Raw genomic sequence first — 18,244 nt, 5'->3', positions numbered from 1 at the left:
GGTTTATGATACTGGTGCCAAACCGGTACTTTTGAAACGGTGCCGGTGCTTAAACGGTGCTCAAACCGGTGCTTAAAGAATGGAAAACACAAAATTGGTCCAAAAACCTCTCATGTTCAGCTGTTTTTTTGTAAAAAGATAACAATGTTAGCCTTTTCTGCAGCTATGGGGCATATATGGTATCACTCTTGGCTGGAAGCAGCTTAAACAATGGAAAAAACACAAACTTTGTCCAAAAACCTCTCATGTTTAACTGTTTTCCACTTTTTCTTTGGTCATTTTAGCCTTTTTGTCCAGGGTGAAGGGAGTATCTGCCATCAAACAAGAAGACAGCTGCATGTAGCTATGATGATGTTTGCTAGTTCACCTTACATGCATTAATGTAATAACGTGGTTAGCCTACTCAACGTAAATTACACACGAACAACATTAAGCTACTCACGCAGAGAAGAACGGCTGCTGCTGCATCATCATCCTCATCATTTCTGCTACACTGGCAGGGCTAGGGGCCAGGACTCTCCTCTTCGGGTTTTTGGGGGATGTTGCTAACTCCGGGTCTGATAACAGGCACCACACCCGCAGTAGATGTGCTCGGTGTGAGGTCTCGCAGCAAGCTATCAAATACGGCGCATTTCTCAGCTTTTAAAAAAACGCTATGCGTCGCCAGGTGTTTCATCAGATTTGAGGTGTTACCTTCTTTGACAGCATCACAGTATCAGCTTAAAGCACTTGTTGCAGCTGCTGAGTTTGCATCTTTTGCTGTGAAGTACAGCCAGACTTTGACCGCTTCACCTTGGGCATTTTTAATCTGTAGCTCTGCTCTAAAAGAACGTACGTACCTGGACCCGCCTACTATCCTCGAAACGTAAAATGATTGGCTAGAATCTAAAGTGTATCACAGCTCAGGAAAAAAAAGCACCGAAATGTGCGCTGCTTTTTGGTCTGGTTACTACCGTGCCATCATGGCACCGGATACCGGTACCCATCCCTAGTCAGGTGCATACGTTTTGTACAGTTACCACAGTGGATTTTGAAACAAAAAAAATATTTATAGTTGGGCAAAAGAATGATATATCGTGATAACGTCAGTCTGTCTGGAGGTTTCTTCGTCTTAATAGCGTTCTGTTTCTCTCACGTCCCTAATTGTTGTTCGGGGATCGTCTGATTGTTGGGGGTTTTCAATCTCAGAAATCGGGTATTTACATTGGAATATAAAGTGCCTTTCAGCCAATGCTGATGTAAATGGACACTTATGCTACTTCAAAATAATTCTGTTCACCTAAATATTTTGAAGACAGCCTCTTAGGCCCAAGACTAGTCTCAAGATCAGAGCTTCTTCAACAGCAGGACGAGGACTTACGTGGTATCGTACAGGTGATTGCAATGTTGTGGTTGACGGATATGCAACTATCATTAAGTCCAGTTCACACCAGTGGTTGAAGTTGGCAGTTATGACATATTTACTACCACATTTCTCTTCTTTGTTTCCCATTTATGTTTTTCTATCATTTTTAATTCACCACAGTCAGAGAAGCAACACCTCACTTCACAAGTATGTACTCTTATCAATGACACTTGGATGCTTGTTACTATATTTATTCATTTTCATTTATGAGAAATTTGAAAACACTTTTTTTCCTCACTGTGACATTGCAATTTTCCTCCCATGATCACTCTGCTGCTTTCAGATACGTCAGATTTATCAATGACTCTGAGCCTCGTGCAGATGATGTAATCGAAAGCCGATTGGGCTTCGGCAGGATGCTGACCCACCGCACTGCCACATTAATGAGCTCAGTTACTCCATTTGTTTGTGGTGCTCCACTTTATCTTTGGCAGGCTCTCCACTTCCTTTCGCCGGCTGGGAGAGTGTTTGCGGCTCGATGGTTTCAGGGGTTTAGGGCTCTTTGCCCGTACAGCACACCACTGTTTGACATAGTCGACAGGAAAAGCAGAGGAGGAGGGGCCATGCAGACTGGCCGACGGCGAGAAGGAGACTAATTGATCAGGAAGACGTGGAGAGGGACGGGGCAGATGGCTAAGAAGCGTTAGCACTGTGGAAGTCATTGGAGGAGGTGATGCTAACTAGTCAGACTTCTTTCTGATGGTTGATACAAGTTGTTTTAGAAGCTGATGATATATAATTTAATGACACGGTCTCATTGAGCATTTTTGTGACAAATCTACCTCAGGGTGTTTTTGTGAAATTAAAATGGAATTAAATAAACCAAATTCATGTAAAGATCCCTCCTCCCAAACTAATTGGCAGCTTATTTTCATTAGGGGGTGTGTTTTTTGTTTCATCCGCTTAAATTGAGTGATTAAAGAGATTTGAATGATTGGATCATAGCTGGGCTTGATTATCTTCCCACTCACTTTCATGGAAATAATTATTTTTAGTCATGCTGGCAGCATGGCTCCAGGACAGCAGTGTCCATCAGCCTGTCCACCAGTTTAGTCCAGACTGAGATGTCTAAGATCATACTGGCACTAAATCTCATGCAGATATTATTTTTCCACAGAGGCTGAATCTGATCCACTTAAACAATTCACCGACGTTTCCCTCGCACCATAGTGAGACTAATTTTTTGTTTTGAGTGAAATGTCTTTGGTATTGGATGGTGTTCCTTAATCTTTCTCACTCTCAGGATGAGTCGTAGAACGTAGCAATTATCCTTGACATCAGGTCAGAATTTTTGTTTATCCAATAATTATTTCATAAATGGATATTTCTAATGATTCTCCCTTCAGTACCAACAGTGTTTCAGTTGATAAAAGGTGACAATGAAAAAAACAACAACATATGGTGTCCTAATTGTGTGTTGGACCAGTACCTAACTCCATAACAGCTTCAAAGCTCCATTGGTTCCTCAAGTCTCTGGAACTCTAATCGATGGTGTACGCAGTTCTTCCAAATGATACTCTTTCATTCTGTATGTTTAAGTTGGAGAGCGCTGTCGGGCACTCCCATCTGTGTTCAGATATGTTCACATTATGTTGATACTCAAACCCCATTCCTGGAGCTATTTTCATTTTGGATGAGACCCCTCCTATTAGAATAGAAATGTTTCATCACAGGATAAAGATCATCACTCGAATACCTTTGTATAGATTTGCATAAGAAAAGTGGAGCGAAAAGCATGCTAGCAAAATCCCCCTCCCAGCAAAGCAGAGTGACAAAATCCTCCCACTGTACCTTCACCTGAAATAATCACTGGTAAATGTAATCGTACTCGGAGCTAAACTCATAGACTTACATAAAGGATGGATGTAGCCACCGTTATATCCTCTACTGCAGTGGTCCCCAACCTTTTTTGCGCCATGGACCGGTTTATGCCCGACAATATTTTCATGGACCGGCCTTTAAGGTGTCGCGGATAAATACAACAAAATAAAACTAGTACCGGTACCGAAAAAAAGAAAATTTATTCATAACACACGTGAAAAGACCAAGGAAAACCGAGTAAACGATTAAAAACGATAACAAAATAACGCTGAAAACCGACAAAAACCCTGAAAACCATACATTTCACACCTGAGCCTCAACTCTCGCGGACGGTCCGAGGCCCGGGGGTTGGGGACCGCTGCTCTACTGGTTGGGAATTTTTAGAGTTGGACCTGACAGTGAAACCGATGCCATCATTGGGTAACAATATCTTGGCCACACTGTAAAACACTCAAGATGGAAAAACCTGACAAAAAAAAAAGGATTTCATATTGATCTCTTATATCTGATGTAAAATGCATCAGTCTATAATTTGTTTGGCATAGCTGAAGCAGTTTATGAAAGTCTGACTTATCAGAACTGGTTTTAAGACAAATTGAATTGATCCTTTTTCATTCTATGGATCGTAACAAAATAACCATATTGTTGTATTAAATAGGACTTATTGTCTACACTTCATTATGTGTTAAAAAGTGAAAAACTACAACAGGAGTGCTATGCTAGAGATGCTCCACCTAGCATCGTCTCCATAGCCTTTATTCTCCCACAAATCCTGACCATAGTAATAAAACTAAGTGCATTTATTAACCATTTAAAAGCTTATACTGAGGCTGCAGAACGGCTCTAAAAATAGTTTTGTCAATCAGAGGTCAGCTCAAGGCAAGAGTTTTGATTTCTGTCTATTTTAGATGCTAACGAGTCAGCTGTTAAATCCCTTGCAATACTTAAAACTGTCAAACTTTCTTTATTCATTTATGAATTTATTGCAGCTCTTCTGACTGAATCATAACTTTAATAACATTATTTTTTCTCCTCAAGACAGCAAATGTGACTTTTTACAACCTGCCAATAAAAATGATTTCATGTCTTGTGTCTGATGTGGTGTATAACTCGTTTAGCTTAATTAATGAACTTCTGAATTATTAGAACTGCTGTTTTTAGACAAATTATAAAATATTTACAGACAAACTAAAAATATGAAAGAAAAGTTGAGTTTCTCTGTCTGAGGACTTTGAAAAATTTATTAGGAAGATGGGCGCCGCACCATCAGGCAGGAGGTTAAACTCAAAAGTAGATTCAGTCACCACCCCCTCCTAATCACGATGTGTTGAGAAGCAGTTCACCCGGCCCTCCCTGCTCTCAGCACGATCCCGGTCTCCCTCTGAGCCCTGGGGACCTGGTATTGATCGGTGCCTCGTAGGTAGTGATTGGACATGAGTGGATAATTTCCTTTGCTGCATTAGAGTCCATTACTGGCCTGCTCCCCGGAAAGCGATAGACATCCTCAAAAAAAAAAAAATGAGAGAGAAGATTCTTCTTGGAAAAGCAGTCTCCGACAAATGATTCGCCAGCTGAGGCTCCTTGAACTTTATTATCAGGTCCATTTGGAGGATGATAATAGATACTGGGTAACAGCAAAGGAGGATCTGGCATTAACTGAGACGTTTTCTGTCCTTTTCTCAAGCCTGGGGGTTTTGTGTATGTTAAACAAGAAAAACAAAGATGAAATAAAGCTGATAGAAGAAAAGAGAGAAAGAATCCCAGCTGAGTTTTAACCTTTACAGACTTCCTCCCACGGAGGCTGAGCAGGACTATTCTCAGCTTGAGAGTCTCTCTCAGAGCTCCTCGGGAGCGTTTGTTTTGCTGGGTGAATCATTACTCACTGCCACCGTGACATCCTTTGTTTCATTCTCCTGTTTCTTCTTACTCACTTGGATCCTTTTTCTTCACGTTAGAGTGGAAATTGTGAAGCAGCAAGGCTCTATATTTACTAAAAAAAGAAAAAAGAGGGGGTGGGTAGCTGCTGAATGAGAAACATTGATATGCTGAATATAAACACAAATACACTCCCACAGGGGCATGAAACACAGAAAAAGGGCTTACACTGACAACTACTCTGGATTGTCACGCATGAAATTCCAACGAGCTTCTCCCGTATGGAAAGTCTTTCCTTTTTTTGAAGAAATGGTTTTGATGACTTCTTCAAATGTCGTCCAGCTGGTTAGATATTAAAATGAGGTTCACATTTGAAAATGTCTGTTTTAAATAATGATGCATGTATGTATTTAAAGGTTTATTTAAAGCTTGTTATTTTTGCAGTAGTGGATTAAAACTGTTACATAGAAACGTATTGAAAAAGCTTATGTCTGAGCCAGGCTTCATCTGTGCTGTGGAAACTGAGCCGAAATGTTTAAACTCCCTCGGAGGGCAGATATACTTATAAGCAATAATGCAGATTGTAGACTAAGACCCTGTGTTAGATTTAAATCAATAACTGCCCTTTACAATTTATAAAAAGTTGTATCCTGCACAGAACAAATATCAAGTCATCTCCAAAACCATATCTAGAAACCAACTCATTTAACCCACCAGTCTCAGCTAACCTGAACTGGCTAAATTTTTCAGCTTAACTTCATGACATTATTTGTGATTTGCTCAAATTTGATTTGAGGATATTTCTTTGCTGTTTATTTTTAGCATGTAATTAAAGATAATTACACCACCCGCTCGTTATTTACATTTGTTATAAGCTTAAAGCTTTATTAAAACTGCAAAATTTCTCAGTGTGTAGAAGGAAATGGGGTAAACCTTTAGGCATTACAGGGATCTGAAGCAGACATTCGATTTACTGCTCCTGTAACATCAGATACCCTATTGGTATCCTTTTCTATTCATTTCTAAGGAGGCTATCTTACCCCTCACCTGTATATAAATACATCAAGGGTCTAAGTAAAGATCCATAAAACAAATACTTTTACTGTCATCAGACACCCTGTGATCACCAAGTGCAAGAACGTGTTAAAGAAGCCTGTGATACTAGAAGTTTTTCACATAACTGCATATAATTAACATTTGTCTCCCACAAACTCACAGAACCCAGCTTTAGTGGATCTATAAAATTAAAGGTAAAATAAAGTTTAAATGGCTTGTTTCAGGTAATAGATTAACTATAAATTACACAAACAATGCCAGAGTCCTAAGACTAGAAATAAGCAGCTGGAAACGAGTATAATAAGTCACATTTAACTTCTTGTTAAATACTGAAGTTTAACTTTAAGACCATTAGCTGGCCCCAAAACAACCATCAAAAGACACTTTCCTATATTGGATACTCATGGAGTAACTATTGAAATGACCTTACCCTGTCAAATGCTCCTTAAATGCAATCAGGACCTTTAAAACAAACACTGTGACTCTATCATCACCAGAACACAAGATCAAGAAGTGAGAAAGATTAAAGAACACCATCCAATACCAAGACATTTCACTCAAAACACAAAGTGACTGTGCATAAATAACACTTACAACCACACCTTTAGACTATTAATGGCTTCCTGTTATTGCACCCCTAAATTCATTATCAGCCACTTTGAGATCAGGCTTCAGCCTCCTGTGTAGCTCTGTTTCAGATAGTTGTTTGTGCTCTTGGCTCTGCATGCTGTTATTAAGAGTTTGTATCCTTAAAATTATGACACAGCTCTGCATGTGCAAAGTTTTCTGTTTGGGACAAGCAGCCAATAAGAAAAAAAAAACGTTGAGCATTAATTAACTTTACCTCATTAAAGCATTAACTCATAAGTTTCCCTTTAAATGCTTCTTTGAGATTAATTTTGGATAGGTAAGATTATTAACCACACGTTTCAAGCAGAGGACACCGGAATTCACCATGAACCACCTTGAGAGAGGCTCAGCCCTCCACGACATTTAATAAGTCCATAATTTACAGGCTGAAGTTCCTCTTTAAGTTTCAGAAAGATTTAAACCACCACTGATAATGATGGCATTTGTAACCCAGCAGGTGAGCCCTTTAACACAGGGAGGGTGCTGTGGGTCGCCACGTCTCAGCACATAAAATATTCTTTGTGGCAGGCGGGCGGACTGGCCAAGTTGCTGCTGCTGTGAGTATGATGCTTCTCATTTCTTTCTTACTGCTGGCTGTGCTGAAGTAGTGCTGCCTGGGTCTGGAAACTTATGTCCTCCATCATATTAATGGGATAATAATGTGATTGATTGGTCATCCCCCGGGGGAAATGGTCTTTTCTGCTTCCTGAGACGTGCACGACTCATCAGAGAACTTACAGCTGACTTGAAGTGGATTCGTGCCCAAGAGCCCCCTCAGCAGGGTGAATGCTCGAGCACATCAGGCGGCTTCCAGCCCGGGTTGGACCGCTCGGAAGATTGTTTGCGTGCCGCTACTCTGTTGCTATCGGCTTTATCGGTGGAGACTAAAGAGGCGGAGGAGGAGGAGTAAGGGAAGAGGGGAATTTGGGTGCTTCAGGGACGGCTGAGTCTCGTTGCGATGCATGGAGGCTGCTTGAAATGCTCCCCGGGTCTCCGGAGCGCATGAGGCGGTTCCAGCCGAGCGACTGTCCGCAGCAGCATCGTGGGCTTCCTGCGGCTCAACTGCAGCTCTGCCAGGCTGTCACGCTGTAGGTTCCGTTACAGGAGGTGCACGGCTCGGTTCGGAAGCCACGGAGCGGAGTTATTTTCGCCGAGAGCGCCGTAATCAAGGAGCCTGAAGGCTGCATCGCGTCCCTGCGTCGCAGTGGTGGTGGATACCGTGTGAGCGTTGTCGGGCGGCATCTATGCAATTTATTTTCGACTTTCATTTTATTATGAGCACAGAGGAGGGAGAGGCGGGTCCCGCGTGTGGGAGGCGAGTGGAGGTACCACCTACCTCACCGCCACACCTGGGAGGAAAGCGAACCTCACGGCTTCCAAGGACGTCCGCTCCCCGACGATGAGGACGAAGCCCTGGGAGGAGAGGAGGGAGAGGGGGCAGAGGGCTGCCGGGAGGGCCGGAGCTGCAGGGACGCGTGTGGGGGTGACACAGAGAAATTCACTGTGGAGAACAACGAGGGGAATTTTTCCAGTGAGGACGGGGCTGTCGGGGGCAGATCTTGCAAGCCTCAGACAATGCATTCAAACTGCAGCAGCGAAACCTGCATCCCCACTCCCAGCTGCAGGATCTGCTTCCAAGGCGCAGAGCAGGTACATGTTTTAGCTTACTGATGCCAACCAATGTGTGTCCAAGATTGTGTTACCAAATGTGTTTGTAGTGTTGGCAGATTAACAGCCCCGGTTTTGTGAGTGGTCGAAGTTGAATTAAACTGAAGGTGAAGGCTCGGTCCTGGCAATGCTTGACCCTGATTGGCTGAATGTAGCAACTCTTTAATTAAAATTAGGTAAACCTGCTGAGTTCATGTCCTGCTGGCTGGCCTGGTTGGACGGATTTCAGTAGCGCAGAGAGCCAATCAGAAAGAAACACACACACACACACACACACACACACACACACACACACACACAGAGAGAGAGAGAGAGAGAGAGAGCGAGAATCCGAATGCTTAAAGTGTGTGAGCTTTTTAATTCTCTGAGATGTTACAGGGAAAAGTTTCGTTCAGTAACGCTGGACCTGCTGCTGTCCGTGGTGCTGAAATCACCAAGGGCAGCAATTCCAAAGCTGAGCACAAGTTCTCCTTTAGAAGTCCTCAAGAGCCAGTCATATTTTACCATTCATCAACTGACTTACCGGTGGATACAAAAAAATCATATCATAATAATTAATCCATAGTTAATTAATGTCAATTTCCATTTAATTTCCATTAAGTTATTACATTCTAATTAATTAACTAATTAATGTATCATAACTCATAAAGTACAGCTGCATTGTGACGTTTAAGATTTTATATATTATAATGTATTTGTTAATAATGGCCAGATCTTACTGTGTTTAGTAGTAAAGGATTAATTCTGATCAGGGCATCAAACACTGCTCTTTATTAAATGTGTGCACTGATGTCCTCTGGGGCCACTGCAGTGAGGACACCTGTTGCAACATAAACATTATCACTGCCAGCTCCTCATACATATACTTGGAGCAAGCATTTTTCTGTTAACGTTTTGACTACATGATATATGTAAAACCAATGAAGCCACCATGGCATTTATATATCATTTACAAATGTTGTACCCGCCAACACAAACTCTTATATAATATTTGCCCTTTGAGGGTCTAAAAGATGTATAACTTGACTCCAGTAGTTTCCAGAGCGCATTTATACAGCAATGCTATAGTAGATTCAGTGAGCATCAATATCTACTGTTGTACTTTTAGTGCAGGTGACAAAATTCAGGCACAGGTAGCCTTAGAAAGGACTCTTGAGGTCATGAGACTGTACTGCTGAGAGCAGGTTGAAGCTGTTTCTGAAATCACACTGACCCAACACATTGCCACTTCCTCCATGTCTCTAGTGCCTGCACATAGCTGTTCCTACATAATGTTGTTTGTGTTATAACATGAAGTCAGAAGCTGCCAATATTCATCTTTTTACCAACTAATAAACTAAAATTTTACATACTGAGACTGAATAATTCATTCCTTTTATGGATGAAGGATCCAGCCTTACTATTCATCACACTGACTGGAATTATAGGCTTAAAAACATAACTGAAAAGTGTGTGTACTTATATACACACACTTTACAGTTAGAGGAAAATGTGTCTCTGTTGTGGTACTGGCAACACGATGTTGATAATGTGTGGGTTAATTTTATTTATTTATTTATTTAATAAGGAAATCCCACTGAGATAAAATGTTCACAAGGAAAAAATGACAGGCATACAAAATATAAACATATTGTATTAAAAATGCAATTAGTACAACATGAAATGCAGACATTCACTACATGGCACCTTTTAAATCAGAGACAGATGTTTAAGTTTGATCTTTCTGCAAGTATTTCATTTCCAAGGTGTTTGGTGAGATCCTGGTTTGAAATCTCCAAATCTGTCAAAAACATCAGCACTTCAGAAACAACTGTTTAGACACACACGCACAAACGGACGCACACACAGACACACACCGGTGCTGTTTCCTCTGTGGTCACTGATGTCCAGCCTTAAAGAACGCAGTGGTGAGTCAGAGATTTTTTTTCTCTAATAAATCTGTATAAATAAAGAAGTACAGATGAACAATATGCTGAATCAATGTTCAATAAAAGCGAGGAGGTGGCTCGAACATACATTATATCACCAAATATCACCTTCAATCCTCAAAATAGCTTCCACATTTGTTTTTTTCAACAATTAAAACAAATCTATAAATTGTATTTTCTAATAGAGTGCCAACTTGTACATTAAAGAAAAGCTTGTCATTTATCCATATACCTTAATACTTGTATTTGTGTATTTTTAAATTGATTTACATCACATGTAAAAAATGCTAAAATCATCAAACCCTTGTGGGCAAGGTTTTTTTTTTTAATTTATTTTATTTTATTTATTTATTTATTTATTTTAGAAAACTATAAACTTGATTTGTCAGTTTTGAATGTACACAGGCGGTGCAAAATTACAGCAGTTTGTAATGAGTAAATTACAGCACGAAATTCCCTGAACTGCTTACAACAGAGGGAGTGTAATTTAAACGACAGTCTCATCAGCAAAGAGATGTATTCTTGCTGAAATATAATTTTTTGTAGTATTAAGATAACTTCTAAAATTATAAAACAAAATATGTCCTCAAATGGAAGCCACTGGGACACCTTTAGTTTATTCAAGTAAATCAAATTTGTGCATCTAGACAAGAACATTGACTAAACATTGCTAGTACTGTGTCGTAAATTTCCACTGGTGGGTTTATTTTCAGACATGCCTCGTTCAGAAGCCAAAATAGTAAAAGCCCACAACCCATGATTTTTTATCAATAACAATAAACAAAAATCAACCAACATACAGACAGAAAGGCTGAATTTTAGTAAACAGTCAACAGAATAGCAAACTTTTATTTGTTTACAAAAATAAAGATCAACAGATCTTCATGCAAGATCCTGAGCAGGGTCCAAAGTACGAAAAATGGATGATAAAAAGTTCCAGGTTCAGAGGCTAAAGTTCTGTTATTGTATTTTTGTAACAGGAAGGTTAAATGAAAACTGTTCAAAGTGCAGAGAAGATGGTAGATCCCTCCATAAGGACTCAAAGGGTTTAGCATTTTGGATTGTTAGCAGCTAAGTACACCTTTCTGCCACGTGTCAATAATCTCTAATAATCTCTAATCCATCCAAATAACATTTCTATTAATCCGTTTTTGTGTTTAGCTGCTTCCTTTACAAACACACTAAGAAATCAAAATCTTCATTTCAGAGCAGCTTTCTTGAAGGAGATGCTAGATGCTCCAAAACTATTTATATATTTTTACGGCACTCATGAAACTTAGAGCCATGTTTGTGTATAAAGTGCCTTTCAAACACTCAAATAAATTAGCAGTGCTTTAAATGGGTTGTAGAAATGCATTAAAACACAATAAACTGAGAAATAAAAGATGAACATGATGAGCATTATTTTTGTAAGGGTGGAGGCAGCATGTAGATCATGAATGAAGTCCAGTATAATATTACATTACATTTTATTATTGTTTGAGTGAAGCTCCTGTTATAGATGAAACTAAGATTAAACTGGTGAGTCCTTCCACCCATACACAGAAAAACAAACTGCAGCTCCTTCATCGTAACAGAGGGGGATGACAGTGACTGAATTATAGGCCATTAATAATAAATATTTTCCCTGAAGCGATGCATCAGTCTAACTGTCTGCATGTTTTCCTGGAGGTGAATGGACTGATGTGGACCTGCAGGGACAAATGGACATTGTCCTACCGGCTCTGAAATCTGACACTCTGCAGGCCTTTTGGGCTCGTGACAGTGATGGCTGATGAGGGACGATACATCCCTGCTGGAGCTTAAGGGAAGAGGGGAGTAAGGGCAGTAAATGCCTAAGTGAATATCCTGTCTTCTGAACGTGGGCTACAGCCTATTAGCAGAGTTAATCTAATAATTCTGCCTCCGGGTCCAGACTGATATTTGATTTTGATACACGGCCACAGGCTGGGCAAGCTCACCAGTTATCAAGAAAATTGCAAAACAGACATTTAACATTTTAAATATTCATGTCTTGGCAGATAGAGTGAAAATGTGCCGTAAACACCATAAAAATCCTCTTCCAGTCATTGGATGGATTGGTTTAAGCCGTACTCTGACATCTTCCATACCACCTTCCTTTCAGAAACAGTGCTATTTTGTTCATTCATCAGTCCAGGCTAATGATTGTAGTTTATCTTAATTTTGGAAAGAGGAGCTGACAAAACAACCACAACTTGGGGTCTAATTTCACACATTTTCTGCAGCTTTCGGCTAATCCACCAGCAGATGTATTGAACACATTGAGAACTTCTCATTTGTTTGTTTAATAGATCTGCTTGATATTTCACTCAAACAGCAGTGGACAGGTGCTGCTGCTACATGGGATTTTTCTGGAGCTTCAAACCACATGTCATAACAATCGTCAGTGGGTAAAGGGTGCCACAAAGGGCTGTTAGGTGGACTAAAATGAGTGTATAGTTTTAAAGAGGACTGCAGAGCGGGAAGCAAGAGCCAATCAGGGGTTGGCCTATGATATATAAACACAATTATCAAACCAAAGTAGTGGAAAACTAGTAAAATGTTAAAGGGAGTTATAGCTGTTGTATTGCAAATTACTGAAATTCTTTACCTTTGGTCTACTCACTAAAGTTTTCTGGAGATTTTTCCTCCATTGCTTATTCCTCAATCTAAAGATCAGGTGTTCCTGTGAAAAGCTCCAGAGCAAATAAAGCTTTAGGCCTTTAGCAGTTTTATCTTTTATTATGGCAGTTCTTTCACAAGCTACTGCCTTTTTAAAGAAACTTCGTTGCATTGTTTACTCTTTAACAATCACCAGACTGTTTACTCGAGCTCCCCAGAACGACTGGATCAAAAGCCCTCGAGTTGCCATTTATTTTAAATGTTACATTTGCATTTGCCTGTCTGCACAACAAGTGTACACAGGCCTCGAGGTGGCATCGTCAGTGACATGAACTTATTTATTTGGAGCTTTCATCTGCACTGTAAACACATTTGATTATGAAAGTGTTTCTTAAAAGCCGCACTAAAAAGCTATAAGAGTGCCATGAATGCCATGAGAACATTGCTGTTTCTAATGTGAAGCATATTGTGTTCATTCCCAACTCCAAAAGCGTATTCTTGGAATGTACTAGAGTGGCTTTTTATTTGTTTTATACTGGGTCTCACTCTGACAATCAAAGCAGTGCTATAGATTACCTTCATTAGGCATATCTGCTCTCACTGACATCCGCAAAGGTGAAAAAACGGTGTTTTGAGCTTTTGACTTTGGGGGTGTATTTGCACTGATGTGCTTACTTCCTTATTCAAACGTTTTGGACATGTTGTTTTTAATATTAGCACCCATCATTGTAACAGTATGAATATGGCAGAGAGTAAGAAAAAAAATTAGCCCCGTTCAAGGTTTACTCTAAATGTTTAGCTACTAACACAAGGTCCAGCTACATAAGAAATACATTGTTCTCGATAGAGAATATGGCTCGATATGGTTGAAGGGTTAGAGTGAAAATTTGCCATGAACGTGGATTTTGTTGTTTGTTTGTTTTGACAAATTAATCATAACTCGAGGACCATTTCATAGCAAGACGATACCACACAGACATGATTTTTTTAGATCTTAGGAGCAAAAAACATGATAGCAAAAATATCTTCACTCATCAGGTAAAAACTTATTTATTTATTCCCCAAGCTTATATGGATTAAAGCTTTAATCATATAATCCAATGTCTCTTAAGAAAAATCTTCCTGTTTCTCGGTTCAGAGCAGAATTACAAGATCTACATCTGTAATGAGGTCTTTCACACCGAAGCTAAGATGCTTTAAAAAAGCCTCAGACTCAGAGGATTCAAAGAGGCTCTGATTAAAAAAGCCTCATGTTTTTTTAAACATATCTCAAGCTGAATATCTTATCATTACAAATCTAAAGAAGGAGCACAGGGAATTGTTTATGCTGTGCAATATTTACTGGCATTCGAGGCTGTGAAGAGTATAATTAAAGAAGCCCGGCATTATTTTTGAAACAGATCTAGTTCTTAACAATTGTTTTTCTCGGCCCACTCAAACGCGCTGTAAGGCCCCTCTCAGCTGAGCAGACATTCCCCTGCATCACCCCGACATTCCCTCATCTGGAAATTACCCAGGTGCTCATTGCCAACTATTATAACTCATTTAACCACCAACTCATTGGAAAAAAATACAACATTAAGCAAGTTTTACATTGTATACACACCTCAGTGTGGATTAATACACACTAGTTTGTACAGTTGAACACTGCAGCACTATCACAGACATCTAGTGCTGTGGATGTACACTTAGACAAAGTGCAACACTTCCTCTTTCAGATATGTGGGAATTGAGGCAATAAAACATCCAGCCAGAGTGGGAGATATAAACTCTCTGCTCCTAAAACTTGAACTCTGCTGTATATACACACTGAGCACTTCAGCCCCTAAAGGCCTTAATGATGACTTTGACATTAAATCGTTTTTTGTGATTGAACACCCCGCGCTGCTGTGTGGGCTTTATTTTTCATATAGTTTCATTTGTGACTGCTCAATTTTTCTCTCGCTGTTATCCTCCCCATGGTAATAATAATAGACAGAGGTGCACACAAAAGCAAAATATACGAGTCCTTTATGGATTACCGATTATGCGGAGCATTTTGTTTAAAATCTCATATACAATTTATTGTTATTTAACCTGGAAAGTTATGCTCTTGAGATGTTGTCGTGTCCAGGTCAAAATAGGTAGCTCAGTCAGCTCAGTTACATTCAATTATAATACACACACAAAAATAAAGAAACAGCAACAAAGAGATATCACAAAACGATCAACTTCAAAACTAAGAAAATGTGAACTATGAGAATAAGTGAACGTAGCTCAGGTCCAACAGGGAAGCAGTAAGTCTGCAGAAGCAGCTTCTAGGTCATTTAAAATGAGCTTGAATTCGCTAAACTAAACCAGCTCCCTGAGATTTAATTGATTTTGCAGCTGGTAGTCAGCAGGCTAAGCAAGATGTTGATGCATTATTACATTATTTTAGAAATTATTATAGATTATTTTTACATGCTTATATTGATTGCTGTGACTCTTTCTTTGCATTTTCTGTGTAAGTTTTGTACTCGCACAGCAAGTAAAACTCAACACTGTAATCAATATACTTTTATTTTCAAATTTTGGCACACTCCATTTCCAATGAATCAGTTTTCATGGTCAGTGTAATCGTTTGTTGAAATGGACTGCTATTTGATAAAGTCAAAATATGAGACGTGATCATATACTTCAAATCTGCTGCGGGGTAAGTGTGAGCTTGTCAGTTCCTCTTATCAATACTGTTATCAATACAATTTGTTGTGCATTGTAAAACAATGAAGTGTAAGTTTATTGTGCACCAGTGAAATTTTATTTCTGAATGCAAAACAAACACAAAGAGGACACAAACACTGATATTTTTCCTGCTTGTTTACTTCCTCTCTCTGTGTCTGCAGACAGAAAATTTGTATTGCAATTTTTTTATCATACAATAAAATGCTTTAAAGCTTAACTCTCATCAGGATATTTGACAGTGCAAAAGGATGGGCCCAAAAAGATAAATATCAACCACTGACATCCAGGCCGTTTTCCTCCCCTCAACATAAAACAGTGCTGTTTTGTCAAAGCTGCTAGTACAAAGTGTCCTTGGGCGTTGTGGTTATGGCATCGGTGAAATAGGGCTGTCAGTCCCAACTCATCATTTATCAATGTGAACGAGGCTATTTTAACACAAAGCAACATTTGGTCCGGATGCCAACCATCTAGTTTTGATCCTTGACCCAAAATGAAAATGAAAGTATAAAGGGGAAATTATTCAGAAAGTGGAAACAAAAGAAAAACACAAAGATCACTACTACTACACAACTTCAAACTCAGCATAACATAAAGGTGTTGATTCTAGAGAGCGATGGGTGGTTAATGCCAGCCTCCAACAAATGCTGCCAAATAATGCATTTAATCTGCATATAGACATTTTAACGTCTTATTAATTCAGTTGTGCTACTGTTCTGCAGAACAAAGGTTACCTTTTCATGTTTAAACTACATGAATAGGTGGCTCGATGAAAGATTTTAATTGTACTTTTCTGTGAAAATACTATTAAGTGAAGGTTAATTTCAGTTGGTGGAAAATAATCCCGAACAGCAGCTGGCTGATCAACTCGCCCAACATAATTTTTTTACTGGTGCCAACTATTGGTTATTTCAGACCCTGCAATATTGTTATTGCCAGTGCATTAAGGCAGCGGTCTCCAACCTTTTTTGCGCCACGGACCGGTTTATGCCCGACAATATTTTCACGGACCAGCCTTTAAGGTGTCGCGGATAAATACAACAAAATAAAACTAGTACTGGTACTGAAAAAAAGAAAATTTATTCATAACACACGTGAAAAGACCCAGGAAAACCGAGTAAACAATAAACGATAACAAAACGATAACAAAATACGCTGAAAACCGATAAAAACCCTGAAAACTAGTGATGTGTGGATCGATCCTGAAATATCGATTCCTCCGATACCAGTCATTTATGTTCTAGAATCGATTCTCACATTAAAATATCGATATTTAGTAATTTAGGGTAAATTTGTAGTTTATCATTAACAGGAACACAGTGAAAAGAAACTATAACATTCGGATTGTCTACATTCGAAGGAACTACTTCCTCTTCCCTTTCATAGTCATGTGCGAAATACGGCTGTATAAATGTCTCGCAGCCCCTTGGCGTGCGCACTCATAACATAACTCATAATTGGAGTCATGTGCAGACGTATTTTACCTCCACAAACAGCTGAGATTTGATTTGCGATACATGTGGCAAAAAAGTGAGGTTTTGCCACAACACCACTAACCTTGTCAAACACCTCAGAGTAAATCATATCACAGAATATGACGAACGTATGTTGAGGCGAACTGAAGAGGAGGACAGGGACAGGTGCTGCTAGGGCGAGACAGACGTCTCTCATGGAGTCCTTTAGTGCTGCAGGCAGGCAAGGTGTTCAGTTTTTTATTTCTATATGATGAACTCTGCATTATTAAGTGATAAGAACAAGTAATCTGATGTCCTGTAATTATTATGACGCTATAATTTGAGATACAATAAATAAAATAAGTTTTTGTACAAAGTATCGGTATCGGATCAGTATCGCCGATACCACCCTGAATTTTACTTGGTATCGATCGGAAAGGAAATCAGTGGGTATCGCACATCACTACTGAAAACTATACATTTCACACCTGAGCCTCAACTCTCGCGGCCCGGTACCAAACGACTCACGGACCGGTACCGGTCCGAGGCCCGGGGGTTGGGGACCGCTGCATTAAGGCACAGTGTGGACTGCTGTGACACTGACATTCCCTGAGATTAGAACACAGGTGAATTGGTGTGCTTATCAATATGCCATTATTAGTCACCGAGCCCAGTATCGGCTGACCCAGACACCCATATTCATGACCGTGGAGCTTTTCATAAACTGAGTCCCTTTTTCTGCTCTATTTCTTCAGTCAGTTCAGATTCACTAATATGTGAGTTGTTGATAAATCACAACACTGATGCTGAACACCTGTGCAAGTTTCCCACAGACTTGATCAGGAATTAATAAGGAAGAAGTGAATGATAAGGAAAATCAATAAAATGTTATCAATGCTCATCATTAATGATCGTCTCTTTATAGAGTTTCTTTAATGTTCAGCTGGAAAAGAAATACACAAATAGTTTACATTATTTTCTGACCTTGTGTGCTTCTCAATGGAACGACCTTGTGTTACTAAAATAAGTGCACTGTTTTCAGAGAGCCCCTTTAGAGAATTCTCTGACTTATTCAAATTATCCTT

General features: G+C 39.6%; 1 protein-coding gene across 1 annotated transcript in view; it reads left to right on the top strand.

Annotated features, from left to right (window-relative positions):
- marchf11 (membrane-associated ring finger (C3HC4) 11) overlaps nucleotides 1-18,244 on the top strand; it is a 37,306-nt gene that overhangs the window by 342 nt on the left and 18,720 nt on the right. The window contains 2 exon segments of the mRNA XM_085140912.1: nucleotides 997-8,102; nucleotides 8,104-8,437. Of these exon segments, the coding sequence (XP_084997038.1) occupies nucleotides 8,032-8,102; nucleotides 8,104-8,437 (405 nt within the window). The 5' untranslated portion in view covers nucleotides 997-8,031.

The sequence above is a fragment of the Neolamprologus multifasciatus genome, chromosome 18, assembly GCF_963576455.1.
Source record: "Neolamprologus multifasciatus chromosome 18, fNeoMul1.2, whole genome shotgun sequence".
Classification (NCBI taxonomy): Eukaryota; Metazoa; Chordata; class Actinopteri; order Cichliformes; family Cichlidae; genus Neolamprologus; species Neolamprologus multifasciatus.
The sequence above is the reverse complement of the archived record's forward strand: the minus strand, read 5'-3'. Positions and strand labels throughout refer to the sequence as shown.